The following is a 20,341-nucleotide window of genomic DNA, read 5'->3' on the forward strand; positions in this document are numbered from 1 at the left end:
TCGGTGCTGACGGCAGGGGCTGCCTCCCCTGCTGATTTGCAGCCGTCAGCAGGGGCTCAACCCCTGCCGATTCGCCACCGTCGGCAGGGGCTCAACCCCTGCCGAATCGCTGCCGTCGGCAGGGGCTCGACCCCTGTCGAATCACCGCCGTCGGCAGGGGCTCAACCCCTGCCGATTCGCTGCAGTCGGCAGGGGCTCGACCCCTGCCGATTCGCTGCCGTCGGCAGGGGCGCGACCCCTGCCGCTTCGTTGCTATCGGCAGGGGCTTGCCCCCCTGTCGATTTGCTGTCGTTGGCAGGGGCTTTTCCCCCTGCCGCTTCGCTGCTGTCGGCAGGGGCTCGCCCCCTGCCGCTTCGCTGCTGTCGGCAGGGGCTCGCCCCCTGCCGCCTTAGTGTCGTCGGCAAGGGCTCGTCCCCTGTCGCCTCGCTGTCTTCGACTGTCAAGGTCTCACTCCCTGTTAACTGTTTCGTCAGGCAGGGATTGAGGCCCCTGCCATTTGTTGTTCGGTCAAGAAGGGGCCGAAGTCTCCTGTCGCCTAATTCTACCCTTGCACCCGTCGCACCATTAATTATATTAGCATAATTAAATGTTTCACACTCTTGCAGATTTACGCAACGGGTCCCGTTTGCGCTCCGCGGCCCGACCCTCGTATCATCTACACTCGTAGACACACACAGCTGCACGACATCCCGAGGTAGGGTAAAGTCGCACAAAGGGTAATAGATGAACTTAATTAAGTTGAAATAATTAAGATGCCCATGCTAGACATGCTTAGAGTTATATTGCTTCTGCAGTCCATATTTTCTTATTTGCATGCTCATGGGTCGCGGTACAATTTCATTCTTCGATTATTATTTTGTGTAGTTGTTTATGAATTTGAGGTGTGGTTTCGTACTTCTTGCAATACCTATGCCATTGTTTGATTGCATACATTTTTGCCTGCACGTTTCCTTTAAGTGAGGTACGACTTCTGGTCTCATGTATTACTTATGACCTTATGTGTTTGTCTATCTAAGTGTCCAAGGTATGGTTTTGGTACCTCGTGTGTTACTTATGTGCTTTTTGCTCGAGGTGCGGCATCGCAAGTCGAGAGTTGTTTGTCGTCATGTTATAACCTGCATATGTTGACACTTATGGTAAATATGTACCTACATAAATGTAGTCTTATGCCCATCCTGATTTCACTTGTTTTCAAAACATTAGAAGTTGTGCTTGTGCATTTCAGTTCTCTAAAAACGAGTTTCCTTCTGCGAACCCGGTGCTCTTCAAAATGCACAACTTTTGCAAAGTATGATTAAGTCTTGCAGGATTGCGAAGTCACATTTGGCCCCTCCCAAGTCCACACACTTGGGAGAAATGTTTTATAACCTTGATTTAAGTTGCGGCTCATTTTGAATAACCCCGATTGGGGGCAGGAGCCTATGATTGAGTGAGGTTCTGTTGAAGGACCCATTCTTCATTTATTAAACTTAGTGTCGCGTGTCGTGTGAATCATGTCGATATTAAGATAAATTTTGGATGCAAGATTGATAGTGTTGTGCCTCGTGTGAATGACTTAATGGGGCATTGTGGCTTTTAAGGATGAATCGTGCCAAATGAGTACTCCTATATTCTTTGGATCGTTATGAAGTTGTGTGTTGGGTGTTCCTTTTGAGAAGCCTACACACCTCCTTTTTTCAGTGTTGCGTACTTTTAGTCATACATGACATGTTAAGTACTTTGTTGATCGGACGAGAGATCTGAGACGACCTCGTATCATGAAATATGCAAAATATTGTTGAAATGAATTCAAGACTTATCTTGCCAAATTGTGTTGTGTTACTTCTTTTGCAGATAATATCTGTTGAGGTTTCTTTGGTGAAATCATATCCCTTTCATCGTAGTCGTACTTTTGACAAGTACGTTCGTACTTTTTGACAAGTACGTCTTCTTACGTTGCGATGATTGGATGAGTAGGTTGTGACAACCTTGATGAGTGCAAATAACAAAATGCTGAGATCATCTAAATAAGTGATGATTCCGCCTTCACCGGCAAGATACTCGAGTTGGGTCGAAAGACCAGAGTATGTAGAATGGGTCTTCAGTTAATTACCCCTGATGTACTCATTCGAACCGCTGACTCCTATCAGGAGAGAGGACAGGAAGGTACAAAAACTTCGATGTACAAGCCATTAATGGCAGTTACGAGCAAAAGACTCGGTTTCCCTAGTCATCGGAGTTAGGGGAAGGGGAATACCATAATTATCCTAGGTGGTAGCTCTTCATGTTCGGGATGCATCCATTGTTTATGCTGCTTTGGGGATTTCTCTCTTGGTCACTGACCGTCCCCTTAGGTGCGAACTCAGTCAGCTATCCGGGTTATCATAAAATACATAGCATAATAAACCCCCGGATCAGTCTAGGATGTTTCTAGAGTCGTGCCTTGTGCGTACCCACTTGGCCAGTTAATATCGAAACATAATTTAAATCCGATCACATAATTTGTTGAGTTATGCACGTATGAAAGCTATAGCATGCAACAAGTTTCAATACTTATGAAATTGCGTGTGTAGTTGATATAGCATCATATTTTGCTTGCTTATGCAGTGTTTTGCTTATAATAATTAGCCTACTTGTGCCAGTGAAATGCTTGTAATAGTTTTAGCATTTTGCTCATGATAGTTGTTCCATGAATCTGTTGAAATTAAATCACTATATAATTGTCTATCTACTTGACATATTAAATTATTTTGCTTAACTATGTTCTATATCGTCCTGTATGTGCACCTACCAGTTTTTAGTGAAACTGACCCATTTTATGGGCAGGTGATGTATAGGTGATACACTATGTGATGGCACGATGGCGCGATGAGATCAAAATAGAGCTCTTTCCCTGACGTTTCGCTCCTGAGGACATGTTGGTAAATTTGGTATAAAGTGTATTTCAAAATTTCTCTTTTTATTAAACCTTGAGTTACTAAAACTGTTTTAGTAAACTTCTTCTTGGTTTCTACAAACAAATTCTCAACCATTGAAATTGCATTTTAAAACCATTTGATTTCAATAGTTGTGCGGAATTCGGTAAAAGAAAGTTTACGTTGTAATGCGCTCAAGGTCCATTGACTTGTGGTTTTAAAAAATATCATTTTCCGCTGAAGTACTATTTAAACTCTGATTATTGTATGATTTCAAAGCTTTCTAAACTATTCTAAAAGTTACAAGTCCTGGATTTTTGGGGCGTTACACTATGTGACGTGGGCATCCATAATAAAACACAAGATATGAGAAAAGGGATTATGGGGTTTGGTAGATGGTACCGAAAAGGAACCAAAGCTCATTCTTACAAAAATTGAGAATGGGAAAGAGGTAGCTCTTCAAGGAGAGGCAATGGGTAAAGTCGTTTTCGATTATGAGAAAAAATGGAAAGAGTAGATGATGGGTCATTCATAAATGCTCTAGCTTAGCAAAATTTGATTTTGCTAGCGATGCTTGAAAATATCTTAAGGACATGTATAGTCTTAAAGATATTGCTCATATATGCAATGTCCAAAATAAAGTAAGAACTTTGACTCAAGGAGAGATGAACATTTGAAAATATTACAATGCTCTCTCTCTCTCCCTCTTATGGGATGAATTGACTCTTCTTGAGCAAAAATGACATTGTTCTCAAGATGTAGAATTTCGTGAAAATAAAATTAAAACAGAGCATTTCTACCAATTTGTGAATGGGCTTAGGCCTGAAATTGAGAGAACTAAAATGACTCTCCTTCATAGAGGAGGTGTGCCATCCATAGTCGAAACTCTTGAAGAATTAACTATGAAAGAGAATAGATTGAAGAAGTCATCCGTTTCAAAAGATGAAGAAACCGTACTTGCTATGTCCAAGCCCGGTAAGCCTCCTCACTTTGTAAAAAATGAGAATGGGAGAAATCCCAACAACTATGAAAGAAACAATAAAAGAGGAGATCATGAGTACAAAAAAGGCGACAAAATCATATGCTATCATTGCTATGAACCAAGACACATTAAGCTTTTTTGTTTCAAAAGAAAAAAATAAGATCACCGAGATAATAAAAGAGTTGCTTCGGTGGAAAGAAATGATGTAGACAACTCCAAATGCATTGACTCACTATCTTTAGCTTAATTAATTGAGGTGCTACAACCAATGTTCAAAGGTCAAGCTTTTTCCTTCTCGGGGGAGGCCGTATCCACAAGTGGTGACCCCGGTAAGACTTCTTGGATCTTAGACTCTGGTGCCTTGTTTCATATGACTCCAAATGAGGCAATAGTATCTGAATGTCATTGTAACCCAAACAATTCTTTTGTTTCAACTGTCGATGAAACATCTTTAAAAATCAAAAGTTTTGGGATCTTTCAAAAACAACCAAACTTCCACATACTAAATATTAGAGTTGTACCAAAACTAAATTTAAACCTTTTATCGGTTTCACAAATTATGGATTATGGTTACAAAGTTTTATTTTCTTCTAATGATTGTTTAATACAAGATCGCTAGTCTGAGAAGTCGATTGGGCAGGGCCATAGAAGAGGAGATCTCTATGTAATGAACAGTCTTGAGTTATCAAAACAATCTTTTTGTAATTTTGTGGAAAGGAAAGATATAGAAAATTGACACAAAAGACTAGGACATCCTACTGTGACCAAATTACATTTGTTTCCATTTCTTACTAGTTATAAAGAAAAGAATTTGGTTTGTGAAGATTGCATCCTTGGCAAAATGAAAGCTTTGCCCTTTGAGCGAAGACATTTTATACCCAAAAATCGTTTTGAGTTAGTATATTCAGATGTGTGGGGACCGACTCCTGTTATATCCAAAGGCGTATCATACAATGTTGTGTTTGTGGATGACTATAGTAGACACTCTTGGATTTTTTTCTTAAGCAAAAATTAAATGTATTTGATTGCTTTAAAATTTTTTATTTCTACGTAAAGACTCAATTCAAAACTAACAATCAAATTTTTAGATATGATTTTAGGGGAGAATTTGTATCAAAAGAATTCAATTTTTTTTTGCTCTAAATGAGATTATTTATAAAAAATCTTGCTTGTACACTCCTCAACAAAATGGTATGATTAAAAGAAAGCATAGACATATTGTTGAAACCACTAGAACACTTATATCAAGAAATATTCCAAAAATGTTTTGGGCCGAAGCCGCTCTTACGTCAGTTTATTTGATAAATAGAATGCCTTAAAAAACTATTGAAAATATATCCCCTATTGAAAAATTGTTTAAAATCTCCCCCGATTATAAAAGGTTGAGAGTCTTCAGATGTAAATGTTTTATTTTTACCCATAAAAATGATAAACTTTTTCGAAAAACAATCCCTTGTGTTTTTCTAGGCTATGCTGAAAATAAAAAAGGATATAGATGCTATGACATGGAAATGAACAAATTATATGTTTTACGAAATATTACATTTCTTGAAAATGAAGATGGTTTTAGCAAAGAAAAAATTCAAGAGAACTATGATTATTCATTTCTTTTTTTATCTTATTAATGAACATGATAGGTGTGAAAACATTCATAATGAGAAAATGTAGACAATGCTCTTGATAATATCGACCCACTTCATAGTAACATACAAACATACACTCGACGGACCGAAGATCACCCACCATGTGCCTTAGAAAGATACTCACAAAATCAAGATGTAGACTCTGCTAGTATTGGAAAATCAATAAGATTTTTTAAAGCCCCTAGTAGATTTGCATCATATGATTCCTTTGAACCAAGATATCGAGTATGTTTAATGGCTATACATTCATATACTGAACCATCATCCTATTATGAAGCCAAAAATCATCAAGAATGGATTAAAACAATGAATAATGAATTAAAAGCTTTAGAAAAGGAAAAAACTTTAGAAATTCAAACATTAATCAAAGGAAGAAAAACTATAGGATGTAGATAGGTTTACAAAATTAAAACTAAATGGGATGGGACATTGGAAATATATAAAGCTCGATCAGTTGCTAAGGGATATAGTCAAGAATATGAAATTGACTATGATGAGACCTTTGCCCCAGTTGTCTGAATGATGACTATTAGATGCAAAAAATGCTTTTTTGAATAGTAATTTAGATGAGGAGGTCTATATAGATCCCCCACCAGGTTTGAATTTAGCACATGGGAAAACCCTTAGGTTACGAAAAGCCTTGTGTGGATTAAAACAAGCTCCCAAAGCTTGGTATGATAGATTTAGTACTCTAATGACTCAACTTCATTTTAAATCTTATTTTACTGACACTGCGTTGTTTGTTAAGTCTTCTAATGCAGAGATGGTTATACTACTATTGTACGTGAATGATATGATAATCACAGAAGGTGATAAGAAGGGAGTAAATTATATCAAAGATGTGCTTAAAGACAACTTTGATATGACAGATCTTGGTTTTTTAAGATATTTTCTTGGCATTGAAGTGACTTACTCACTTCGTGGTTATTTTTTATCACAGACTAAATATGCAAAAGAGATTATTGAGAGATCAGGACTCTTAGATGAGAAATGGGTTGACACTCCAGAAGTCATAAATGCAAAAATGAAGAAGGATGATGAACAACCTCTGTAGGATTCAACCCCATACAGACAAATGACTGAAGCTTTGTCTTACCTTTCTATTACTTGTCATAATATTTCTCATGCTATTCATTCTGTTAGTCAATTTTAACATGCTCCCACTACAATACATATGAGTGTTGTAATGAGAATTATTAGATATATTAAGAATTCTATAAGTTATGGATTATTTTTGTCATCCTCTTCCTCATTAAATGTCATTGCATACTCAGAGTCTGACTGGGGAGGGGATGTGAATGATGGAAGCTCAACTACTGGTTTGTGTGTTTTTGTAGGTAACTCCCTAATCTCATGGCGATGCAAGAAGCATAAGAAGGTGTCTCTCTTCTCAACTGAAGCTGAGTATCGCGCTATGACAACGACCACGTCAGAGTTAGTATGGCTCCGACAATTACTCAAGGACTTGGGAATTCACATCAAAGAACCTTCCAAATTATATTATGATAACAAGAGCGCTATGGATATTGCAAGCAATCATACGTTCCATGAGAGGACAAAACACATTGAAATGGATTGTCACTATGTCCGTGAAGAATTTCTGCGAAAGACTATCACATTGCCTTATGTTCTATCAGCCCATTAGGGGTTGAGCTGGTATTTTTATTTTTTCTTTTACTTTGTACCTTTTTTACTTTTTGTCATATTGATTGGGACAACTCCATATGGTTGTTGGAGCTGCTCAGCCCCAACAGTCACATGGAGCTGCCCCAGAGTTACCAGTTGAGGAAGCAGGAGCGGGAAGCGATACGGGAAGCGGGAGTGGGAAGCGAGTCACTTTCAAAAATTTAGGAAGCAGGGAAGCGTGGGACTACTAAGAAGAAAATTTCGAACCGTCTCGGAAGCGACCTAGGAAGCGAACCAAAAGCAAGGGAGAAGCGAAAAAATGGAAAAAATGGGGAAGCGTGGGGGAAGCGCGTTTCCCATAAAAGGGAAACACGTTTCCCAAAAAAGGGGGACGCTTCCCCTCACGCTTCAGAAGCGCGACATTTCGCGCTTCCGAAGCGCGCTTCCCCTTTTACCTAGGCGCTTCTGGTAACTCTGGGCTGCCCCCCTTAGCGTCTCCATGTATTATAAATATGGCCCTTTGGCCTTGTATTCAATAACTCTTTTTCGAGAGTCTTAATGCAATAACAATTTGTTAGACCCTTGTCTGAGTGGCATGTGTATCGGATTCAATCCACTTCATTACAGCAGCATGTCCTTATCCTAGGTATATCTTTATGTTTAGGAATAATAACAATGATATAATGCACGACCAAGGTCTAGAAGCTCCTCACTGTCCATTTAGCACCATGAAACAAGCTTTCTTTCAATTTGATTTGATGTAAAAATGTACATATTTTTATCATAAAATTTTAGTATAATATCAACAATTGATTTTTTTGCCTCTTTTAAAATACACGTCTGAGCATAAAAAATCTTAACCAAATACATGCTCCCTATTGAGTAAAGATAAACACATCTAACAGTACATATCAAGAAAAAAATACTTGAAAATACAATTTTCAGAGGGTCCTAATCGGACCTAACGAAAAAAGGGTAGGACCATCCTCCTCCAATTTCATTATGTTAGAAATGAGAAAAAGTCACTGTTGTGCCTATCCAAAAAAACAGAAAAAAAGTCACTGCCATCTTATTGGGTAGGATCTGTTATGGCCTTCAAATGCAGTTCTGCTTCTTTCTAAACAGTGATCTGCTTGCTAAACAAGAATCTTTGTCATACTATCAATCATTTCATTAGAAAAGATCTTCCATAAGCATGAAATTGCTTTCTATTCTACTAAACCTTCTCATTTAGATGGTTTCACATCCTTGAGTGTCACTAAAAATATATATGTAGACAACAAAACATGCTACTAAATACTAATATGCCTTCTAAGATTTAATGTTATGCTACTCAAAATGCATTGTTTTGGGTTTAGAACTTTAGTGCCTCTGTAAGAAAGCCTTATGTTGTAACTTGGGAAAGGACACCTTTCCACCATTCATCTATGAATTTGTTATTTCTATATAGACAAAGATAAATCAAGTATTACTGTATTTACTTCTTATTAGGAAACACTACCGGAGGGTAGAATTATAAGTGCACGTAAAGGACAATCCTTGAAGGTGAGGATTGCACCATGTTTCTCCTGTGCAACAATTAAAGCTGTTGTATAGTAGAACAGCTCAGCAGCATGATTCTAAAAACAAGAACATTTAAATCCTTTGATGTTATTCTGCAATGAATGCTTATAGGTATGAGATTTCGATCTCGTATGTGTGGTTCAGCCTGCACAGGAGAGAGAGAGAGAGAGAGAGAGAGAGAGAGAGAGAGAGAGAGAGAGAGAGAGAGAGAGATGCACAATCGGCTGGGGCGGCACTACAATGCTCGACCTCCAAACCTTAGCTTTTATAAAACAAAACAAGTATACAATGAGCCTACAAGGATGCCATTAATGAAGATGAATTTAGCATGTGTTTCATTTAATATGCCATGCGTATGGATCTGGATCCAGATCCATACGCATGGTATATTTTAACACCCTCCCTCAAGTTGTACGTGATTTTGGAGCATGTACAACTTGCTCTTCAATAACCAAAATTGACGTCCTGTTAACCCCTTGGTAAACAGGTCTGCCACTTGATCTTTTGTTTGAACATGATGTAGTTCTATCTCCTTCATCTCGACTTTCTGCCGTATGAAATGTTGATCAATCTCAATGTGCTTCGTTCTGCTATGCTGGATAGGATTACATGCAATGTTTATTGCGCTTTGATTGTCACATAGAAGAAATGATTGAATAATTATCTCCCCAAGATCACTCAATAAGTGTCTAATCCATGTGGCTTCTGCCGTGCCTGCAACCATCGATCTGTATTCAGCCTTTGTACTCGATCGTGCCACTGCCTTTTGTTTTCTGCTGCTTCAGGACACTAAATTGTGTCCAATATATACACAATATCCAGAGACAGATCGTCTTTCATCTGGATCCCCTGCCCAATCTGCGTCTGTATAAGTGATGAGTTGATGTCCTCTATGCAGATTATCGTTCTTGCGATAAACAAGTTTGTCTCCTATAGTTCCTTTTAAATAGCGTAGAATGCGCTTCACAACTTTCATATGACCCTCCGTTGGAGCATGCATAAACTGGGATACCTGATTGACAGCATAAACTATATCAGGTCTGGTAAAGGTCAAGTACTGTAACATCCCCACAAGACTTCTATACATTGTAGGGTTGACACAAAGATGACCATCTTCAGAGCTCAACCTTTGATGTAATACACTAGGAGTACTGACTGGTTTGCAATTCGTCATCCCGGCTCTTTCCAGAAGGGCAAAAGTGTATTTTTGTTGCATGAGTGTCAATGTGTCTTGTTGTCTGTCAAGTTCCACACCAAGAAAGTACCTCAACTCCCCTAAATCTTTCATCTTGAAAGTTTTCATTAAAAATTGCTTCACGTCTTGCACATGATTATCTGAACTCCCAGTGATCACAATGTCATCAACATATATAAGAAGAAGTATAACAATGTCTGCCTTTTGGTAAATAAAGAGTGAGTGATCCAGAGGGCATCTTCTAAAACCATAACTCTGAATTTGCATAGAGAAACTTTCAAACCAGAAACGGGAGACCTGTTTCAACCCATACAGAGATTTCCTTAGTTTGCACACCCAGGCAGTAGGATTCTTCTTGGCATAACCAGGAGGTTGCTCCATATACACTTCTTTCTTTAAAGTTCCATGCAAAAATGCATTTTTAACGTCCATCTGGCTAAGGCTCCAACCTCGATCGACTGTTGGGGATATGATGACACGAATAATACCCATTTTGACTACCGGACTAAAAGTTTCATCTTAGTCTTCACCATATTGTTGTGTGAATCCTCGAGCAACAAGTCGTGCCTTATATCTGTCAATGCTTCCTTCAGGCTTATACTTTGTTTTATAAACCCATTTTGAGCCAACTACATTCTTTCCTTCTGGCCGAGGGACTATTTTCCAAGTCTGGCATTCATGAAGAGCTTCCATTTCTTCATTCATAGCTTGGACTAGAAGGTCTCATAACTCACCCATCGTTGAATAGGATGCTTAATGCGTGATAGCCTTTGAGCCGGATCATTGACGATGCTTTCCACATTCCTCGGCTCTGTATTTTTGTCCCGTCTAGTGTATATCTGCCCAGAGAAGCGTTCTACTGGGGGTGGTTCAACTGGAGATAATTCAACATGCATCTGTGAGTCATTCAACTCCCTACTCAAGCCGAAGGAAGGACAATTTGTCTGACATGTTTCTCCTGTATTAGCAAAAAGATTTGCGCTCATCCATGGATCATATACTTCTAATTCTCGAGATGGCAACGCTGCAGAGTCATTGACCTGAAAATTTCGTTTGTCAAAAACATTTCTGGAGGTCCTAATACGTTTTGTAGTAGGATCATAGCATCGATAACCTTTGTATTCATCTGCATACCCAACAAATCTGCACTTGACAGCCTTGTCCTGAATTATTTCACAGAGATGAATCAACATGTATATAACATACACAACCAAAAACACGCAGCTCATCGTAAGAGGGATGTTGCCCGAATAAAGTATAATAGGGAGATTTCCGATCCAAAAGTGCCATAGGAAGACGATTTATGATATGAACAGATGTGTGAAAAACTTCTGTCAAGAGACTAACAGGCACATTGCTATCATGTGACATGCTCATCGCGCTCTCTACAATATGCCTGTGTTTCCTCTCCGCAACCCCATTTTGTTGAGGAGTATGAGGGCAAGAAACCTGTCGACTTATTCCTTTATCCCGAAGAAAGGCAATAAACTCGTTCGATGAATACTCTCCTCCACCATCACATTGTAAATGCACAATATCACAAGCAAACTTTGTTTTGACCATCAAATGAAATTCCTGAAATATTTGAAAAACTTCATGCTTGTGTTTTAAGAAATATATCCAAGTATAACGGGAATAAGAATCAATAAAGATAACATAGTAACGGCTGCCAAAAAGAGAAGGAATAGGTGCGGGTCCCCAAACATCAGAACAAATAATCCTAAATGGCTTTGAAGCTATTTTATTTATAATATGAAAAGGAAGAACATGACTTTTGCAGAGTTCGCATGAAGAACATTTATTATTATTATTATCAAAAAATGAACGAAACCCCGACTACAATGTCCCAAACGACTATGCCAAGTATCTGACTTATTACAATGAGATGAATTAAAAACTTCCAATGAAGGGAAAAACAAAGACTCTGAAGGTGAAGACACTGAAGAATGCTTGGACGACTTCAACTGGAGAACTGAGACTGAAGACGAAGACACTGAAGGAATCTCCTTGAAGACGTACATGTTTCCTTGTCGCTCCCCCTTAGCGAACGTCTCCTTCGTTCGTAGATCCTTAACATAAACAAAAGAGGGAGTAAATTCGATGGAAGAATTCATATCGTCAACAAGTTTAGCTACAGAAAAAATGTTTTTTTTAATATTAGGAGCAAGAAGGACATTGGACAAGTGAAGTGAGGACTTTGACATAGGGATATGTGCACTGCCAGTATGACTAATGGAGTGATAAGTTCTATCTCCCGTAACTATACTACCTTTTTCAAAATAAGACAATAAGTGAGATAACTTACCCGCATTACCTGTAACATGTGTGGCGGCACCTGAATCAACATACCATTCGCCTTGTTCATTTTGCTTGATCGTCATCTGTGACAATGCTGATAACAAAAGTTGTTGCACATCTGTGGATGCCCTTTTGTGTCCACAGTAGTAGCTGATTTATTCTCAATTTTGTTTATTTTTCCTCTATTCTGTAGATTAAACCAACAACCAGCTTTCACATGTCCTCTTTTGTTACATAAGAAACAAGTGGGCACTCTCCTCTGATTCCTTGTATTAAAAACCCCTGAAATATTAGGTGTAGGCAAGATACCACGTCCTCCCTGCCCAAAACGTCCGCGGCCTCTGCTTCCTTGATGCCCTCCATTCCCTCGTCCAAAACCTATAGAAGTGTCCATGGCCAAAACTGAATGAGGACGAGCTAATTCATTTCCTTCTGCCCTTTGTTTCATAATTATCTCATGCTGGAGAAGTTTCGCTTGAAGGTTGTCACAAGTGGGCAACTGCGGAAGGCATGATAAAGTCGTGGTAAGCATGTCAAAATCAGGACCCAATCCATTGAGAAGTTATTGAACTTTATCTTTATCTGCAATAGCACTTCCAATAACCGCCAATTGATCAGTAATACTCTTCAAGCGGCCTATGTATTCCATGACTGTCATGGAGCCTTTCTTCAAACTTTGAAATTCATTTTTTAAGTACATAACTCGGGCTTCTGATATCTGAAAATATGTCTGAGACAACTTACTCCACAGATCCGCCGCAGTGCAATCATCTGAAAGAGTAACCAACACTTCTTGAGAGAGTGTTACGTAATATAAGCAACCAAAGACTGATCCCGCTTCCTCCAAGCTGTATACTCTGGATTCTTAATAGAAATGGTAATTGTGTCACCCTTCTCATCCTTGGTTTCCTGCAAAATAAGGCGTGGTGGTATAGGAACTAAACCATCCAGATGTTCATCGAGATCCTGACTCCATATAAAAAGAAGGATTTGCCTCTTCCAAGTCAAAAAATTAGAATGAGTAAGTTTTTCTGTAACGAGTTGACTCAAGAAATTTGCAGAGGGACCGGATGACGATGAGTAATCCATATCAATGGGACAATGAATAAGCAAACAAAACGAATGGAAAGAAACAAACAAGTTTGAGATCACTTAATCAATAAGTAATTTTTCCTTCTTTTTTTTTTGCAGTTCAGAATTGAGATTGTAAACAGTTACAATCTGCCTGTAGGCGTTGCACAGGGGACACTAAAATAGCAATAAAGGAAAAAAATTCTGGAATCAAGGAATGAATGAAACTGACAGACGTTAAAAGTTATGGAAATCAAAGAATGAATAAAAAAAATTTTGGAATCAAAGACGTTAAAGATTGGAAATCAAAGAGATTGTTATCACGTTAAAGGGTGAAATTTCTGGAAATAGAACAAATAAGTAGCAGACGAAGGGATTGATATCACGTTAAGAATCGAGAACTAGCAGAATAGAAAAAAAATGGTGACTACAACAAAAAATGAATCAAACAGGCTACAATCAGTCGTTTATGGTTGCAGTCAGAGAGGAGAATGAAAAAAAAGGAAAAGATGAGTTGCATAGAAAGATTGGGAGAGGAAGACAAGCCAAAACCTATGATCTCGATGAACACACTCCTAATAGGATTCCGCAACCCCAAGCTCTGATACCATATGAGATTTCGATCTCGTATGTGTGGTTCAGCCTGCACAGGAAAGTAGAGAGAGAGAGAGAGAGAGAGAGAGATGCACAATCGGCTGGGGCGACACTACAATGCTCGACCTCCAAACCCTAGCTTTTATAAAACAAAACAAGTATACAACGAGCCTTGTAATATCAGAGATATTACAAGGATGCCATTAATGAAGATGAATTTAGCATGTGTTTCATTTAATATGCCATGCGTATGGATCTGGATCCAGATCCATACGCATGGTATATTTTAACAATAGGATCATATGATGAATCCTATTTTCTTGAGCTGAATCTTTAAGTGAATCATAAATTCTTGAATACATTTCTGTTGAATTGCCATTTTATTTGTTTGATGGCATTGCGTGTTTTATGTTGTTGAATTGGGCCATGGTACTCTTCTTACAATTTTCTTTTATTGATGTCCCTCAGGAGCCACCAGTGTTTGGAAAGAGAACTATTTTCAGTTTCACTGCCAGGCCTTCGGGGTGAGTACGTGGGTTTACATTTCTCCCTTCTGAATTCTTTGTTGTTCTATTTAATGTGTGACCTCCCTTTGCTAAATATCCTATTTGGACATGTGCAATTCTACCTTTTTGTGAATTTCTGGCCTTGGAAGCAATCAGAAACATGAGTAATCGAATATGGCAAAACTGAGACTTTGGTTTTCATGGCCAGCCACAAGAATAGATATGGCTAAAAATGAACTTCATGAATGGAAACTGGTCTATTGATTCCAAACAATACTAATTATTGTGGAAGCAGGGTCGGTGGGTTGAGAATCGGGATGGGGGCTGATGTTTGTGATGTGTATTTATGCATGTCATGTGGTCTGTCCCGAATCCCTCTTTATGTGTCATCATTGTTAGATGCATCATTTTCTTATTGTGTGCAAGTTGTATACAGTGTAGGTGATTTATTTTAATTCAGTTAAATTTGGATCTCCTGGAAAGCATTTGCCTAACAATGTGCCCAGTTCCTTACAGATGATTTTGCTTTTGTGTGACTAGTTTCTTTTACTGTGCTGATTGTATTTAGTTTCAAGTTGGATATATGCAATTTGTGTTAGATTGTAAATCATCTAAAAGTACAAGGATCCATTGGTGGAAATGAGATATATTTTTTATAACCAAAATTAATTAATTATGCTTTCATATGCATTCTAATGTGGGACTTGATGATCTCTTATTTCAGGGGACATGATCAATGGGCTCAATGTGATAATTGCTTAAAGTGGCGCAGGTTGCCTATAGATGCTCTTCTTCCTCCTAGATGGACATGTGCGGAAAATTCATGGGATCCTAAAAGGTTAGTGCTTTAGCCCTTTCATTGCATGTTGCTTGTTGAATGTACAGACTGCAGAACTCTGCGTGGCAAGAGGTCACCAAGGATTATAAGAATGAGAAATAGCGTATCTTGTCAAGAAAATAACTGTAATTGAAGATATTGCTCGTAAAAGTAGTAATGGCCCATCTTAATATAATTAATCTGCTCTAGAAGGTGCCGTTGCGAGAGATAGAGATACTAACTTTGTCATCTTAATGATTTTAATATGTTTTTATGATATGAATTGCTTTGCAGATGTTCATGTTCTGCACCTGATGAGATGAGCTCAAAAACACTTCAGGATCTGCTCAGATTGAATAGAGGTATTAATTGCTTCAGGGCAGTTGCCTCCGTTATATTCAAGATCCTTGCTTCTTTGGCAGAGAAAGAATGCCACTTTATGATGTGCAGCCATCTATTTGAAAATATGATTGTTACGGTCATTATCATATGTTTAAATACTTCAAACAATTTATATAATCCAATTTAACCTTTTGAAACCACAAAACGAAAAAGAAAAAGGAAAAAGACGGGAAATTGAATACATGCACTTTTGTGAATATTTTAGTAGGACTGCTTATGCATTTGACTCAGGAAAAATTGTTTGGCCATATGAAATATGCATGCATTGGTATGCTGGTCTTGAATGCCTCGTGTTCTTTTAGTGTAAACTGTAAAGTTTGCTCATTGTGATGGAAATGCCAATATTATTATAGATGGTCTTATGAGTTAAAGTGCCTAACAAGTGAAAACGTGGGAGCAATTAGTGTCATGAACTGGAGCTTAAATTTTGAAGTAGGAATACATAATACTATCACATTCCAAATAGTGGGAAACTTGAGAATATAGTATATGTTAGAGAAAATAATTAGAGCATCATGGAAAGACAACAAAGAAACATTTCTTCTTTGCCATGAAGAAATCTGAATGGGATGCATGAGACATTGGATTTAATTTCCCGTGGTGTGCTTGCAAGAAAACATTAATGATCATGGGCATGGAAGTTGATAAAAGGATATGTTGTTGATTGAAAAGATACATAGTAACCATCCATAGTCCTTTTATAGAACAAAGAGGTATACAATGTGCATTAGCATCATTCTGGGGCCTTACTGCCGATCATACTGTTAAAAATAAAATTGTATCCAAATACCCAATAAGGGTATTTTTGTCTTTTATCATATAGTACAGTCCACTAGGGACTGAAATGTAATTTAACATTATAATAAATAAATAAACTGCCATACAACTTAGGCACAACAGTCAAAAATATGACTGTTGGGCACAACAGTCAAAAATATGACTGTTGGGCACAACGGTCAAAATGACTGTTGGGCAGCAGTCCAACTAGACGTTGGACTGCCACCCAACAGTCATAATAATGACTGTTGGAAGGCAGTCCAAAGAGCTGGACTGCCTCCCATGTGTTGGAGTGAGGCTTTATAAATAGAGCCTCACTCTCTTGTTATTCCTCAATGCTTTTAGAAGCATTTGAGGGTTTTCTCTAGAGTTTTTTTCCCATCTTATAGGCTTGTATGCCTCTTGTGCTGTTTGGTATTTTTATCTCTTTTGAGATTGTATTTGGTCCATTAGTGACCAACTTTAAGTGAGTTTATTAAAGCCCTTTGTTGGCATTGTGTTTGTTTCCCTATTGTTCTATTGTACCTTGTTTCATTACATGGTATCAGAGCGAGGTTCTTGAAAGAAGGAGAATCTCGTGAAGGAAGTGTTTTTCGATCATTGATCATTCCCTATCTCCTCTAGTCTAAACTCAAGTATTCATTATGGGAGAAAGAGAGTTCGCCACCGTCATCACCTACAAACTCAATGAAAACAACTACTTGATGTGGGCGACGGCTATGGAGAATCATATCAAAGAAAAAAAATTATGGGGTTTTGTTAGTGGTTCTACTAGTGAACCACAACTCAAATTGACTAGAAGAGAAGGAGATCAAGTCAAAGCCTTGTCCGAAGAAGAAAAAGAAAAAGTCTTGGAAGAATTCCAAAATAAATTGGAAGATTGGGAGGCAAGCAATGCACAAATACTCTCATGGTTTATGAATACCATGGAGTTCAAGATCGCCACCAATATCATCAAATTCAAGAAGGCATGTGACGCATGGAGCTTTCTAAGAAGTACTTTTATCCAAAAGGATATGGCTAGACTTTATTATCTCCAAGATAAGGTACGTAATTCAAAACAAGGAGATAAAAGTGTAAGAGATTTTTACGGTATTTTATCTCCTATTTGGGATGAATTAGCCATGTTGGAACCAAAATGGGAAGGTTCGGCTATTGATATGAGAAGGACCCAAATCGAAAGAGAAAATCTTTTCTCCTTTCTTTATGGCCTTCGACCGGAATTTGAGCAAGTAAGATCTTCCTTACTTCATAGGACCACTTCTCCTTCTATAAGTGAGGCCCTTGCTCAAATTTGTCAAGAAGAGACAAGACTTGGAATGCACAAGTCTAATGATGAGGTCCTTGCCATGGCAAGGCCCAGAAATTTTGTGAAAACATATAAACCACCTCACTTTGAGAAGAAGTTCAATGGAGAAGGACACAATGGAGGAGGATACAAGGGAGGATACAAAGGAAAAATTATGTCATCATTGTAAGGAACCCGGACATATAAGACCAGAATGTCCCAAATTTAAAAAGGTGGCCGCCTTAAGTGAAGAACCTCAAGAATCAAGAAAAGGGGGCAGCTTCAATGAATTAAATCTTGCTCAAATAGCAGAAGCCGTCTCACAACTTCTTAAGGCTGCATCTTCTACATCCGGAGCTGCCATCTCTTCCTCGTCTCCTCCAGGTAAGACATCTTGGATTCTATACTCAGGTGCTTCTTTCCACATGACTCATAATGAGTCTCTATTATCTGATTGCACTAAATCATATTTTTCATATGTGTCAACTGCCGATGGTACCTCTTTAAAAGTCAAAAGCTTAGGAAACCTTGATGATATTTCAAAAAAAATTCTTTGTTTCAAAAGTGAGAGTCATTCCCAAACTGGATTTGAATCTTTTTTCGGTCTCTCAAATTGTTGACTATGGTTGTAAAGTATTCTTCTCATCTAAGGCGTGTTGGGTGCAGGATCTCCAGTCAGGGAAGCTGATTGGGCAAGGCCATAGACGAGGAGACCTTTACTACATGGATTTCCTGTGTTTACCAAAATACTCGTTTTGTAATCATGTCAAAGACATTAATATAGATCTTTGGCATAAAAGATTAGGACACCCAAGTATATCCAAATTATCTCTTTTTCCATTTTTGGAAAAATTTTGTAAAGATAAAAATTTTGTATGTGAAGATTGTATACTTGGAAAAATGCAAATGATACCTTTTGGGTCTAGAACCTCTGTGACACATAAAATTTTTGAATTAGTGCATTCGGATGTGTGGGGTCCCGCCCCTGTTATGTCAAAAGGTGGTTATTCGTACTATGTTACATTTATAGATGATTTTAGTAGACATACTTGGATTTACTTTGTAAAACTCAAATCCGAAGTTTTTTCATGTTTTAAAAACTTTCATAATCTAGTTAAAAATCAATTTAAAACAAATATTAAAGTCTTCCGCTCCGACTCTGGGGGAGAGTTTCTTTCAAATGAATTTCAATTATATCTAAAAAATCATGGAATTGTGCATCAAAAATCAGTCCCTAGTACTTTAATTTTTTAGATACTTTTTAGGAATTGAAGTAGCCTACTCACCAAGAGGATATATTTTATCTCAAATCAAGTTTGCAGCTGATATTGTTGAGCGTTCAGGAATCACAGACACAAAATATGCTGATACTCCTGAAGTAATAAATGCGAAAATGCGAGCTGAAGATGGAGTATTATTAGATGATCCAACCTCTTATCGACAACTTATTGGATCGTTGATGTACCTGTCCATTACAAGGCCAGATATTGCGCATGCCGTACATTCTGCAAGTCAATTTCAACATGCGCCCACAACCGTCCACATGAGTGCAGTATTAAGAATAGTTCGATATATCAAGAAAACTATATCTAAAGGACTATTCTTATCCTCTTCCTCATCTTTAAGTCTTATTTCTTACACTGATTCTGACTGGGGAGGAGATCCCAATAACCGTCACTCAACTACTGGCTTTTGTGTGTTTTTAGGTGATTCTCTCATTTCTTGGCGATGCAAAAAACAACAGAAAGTGTCTTTATCCTCTACGGAAGCTGAGTACAGGGCAATGGCTACCACAACCACTGAAGTTGTGTGGATGAGAGCACTACTTTCCGATATGGGTGTTGATGTCTCAGAACCTTCAAAGCTATGCTGTGATAATAAAAAGTGCCATCTATATAGCCAGCAATCACACATTTCATGAGCGAACAAAACACATTGAGATGGATTGTCACTATGTTCGCGAAGAATATTTGAAGGGGACCATTACATTGCCATATGTCCAGTCCGAATTTCAGATTGCAGACTTCTTCACCAAAGCTCTTCCACTACCTCAATTTTTGTATCTTCTTAGCAAACTTTCGGTGATTTCCCCATAAGTTTGAGGAGGAGTGTTAAAAATAAAATTGTATCCAAATACCCAATAAGGGTATTTTTGTCTTTTATCATATAGTACAGTCCACTAGGGACTGAAATGTAATTTAACATTATAATAAATAAATAAACTGCCATACAGCTTAGGCACAACAGTCATATTTATGACTGTTGTGCACAATAGTCAAAAATATGACTGTTGTGCACAACAGTCAAAATATGACTGTTGGGCACAACAGTAAAAAATATGACTGTTGGGCACAACAGTCAAAATATGACTGTTGGGCAGCAGTCCAACTAGACGTTGGACTGCCACCCAACAGTCATAATAATGATTGTTGGAAGGCAGTCCAAAGAGCTGGACTGCCTCCCATGTGTTGGAGTGAGGCTTTATAAATAGAGCCTCACTCTCTTGTTATTCCTCAATGCTTTTAGAAGCATTTGAGGGTTTTCTCTAGAGTTTTTTTCCCATCTTATAGGCTTGTATGCCTCTTGTGCTGTTTGGTATTTTTATCTCTTTTGAGATTGTATTTGGTCCATTAGTGACCAACTTTAAGTGAGTTTATTAAAGCCCTTTGTTGGCATTGTGTTTGT

At 38.1% G+C, this 20,341-nt stretch overlaps 1 protein-coding gene across 3 annotated transcripts in view; it reads left to right on the forward strand.

The window, feature by feature from the left end:
* The window catches only part of LOC149839141 (B3 domain-containing protein Os07g0679700-like), a 106,560-nt gene that overhangs the window by 59,758 nt on the left and 26,461 nt on the right, over nt 1-20,341 (forward strand). For all 3 annotated transcript variants that reach the window (XM_090002316.1, XM_090002314.1, XM_090002315.1), the window contains 3 exons: nt 14,335-14,390; nt 15,097-15,210; nt 15,484-15,551. In XM_090002316.1, coding sequence (XP_089858442.1) covers nt 14,335-14,390; nt 15,097-15,210; nt 15,484-15,551 — 238 coding nt within the window. The remainder of the gene's footprint in view (nt 1-14,334; nt 14,391-15,096; nt 15,211-15,483; nt 15,552-20,341) is intronic.

Source organism: Nuphar pumila, chromosome 4 (assembly GCF_984573655.1).
Source record: "Nuphar pumila chromosome 4, dmNupPumi1.hap1.1, whole genome shotgun sequence".
NCBI lineage: Eukaryota > Viridiplantae > Streptophyta > Magnoliopsida > Nymphaeales > Nymphaeaceae > Nuphar > Nuphar pumila.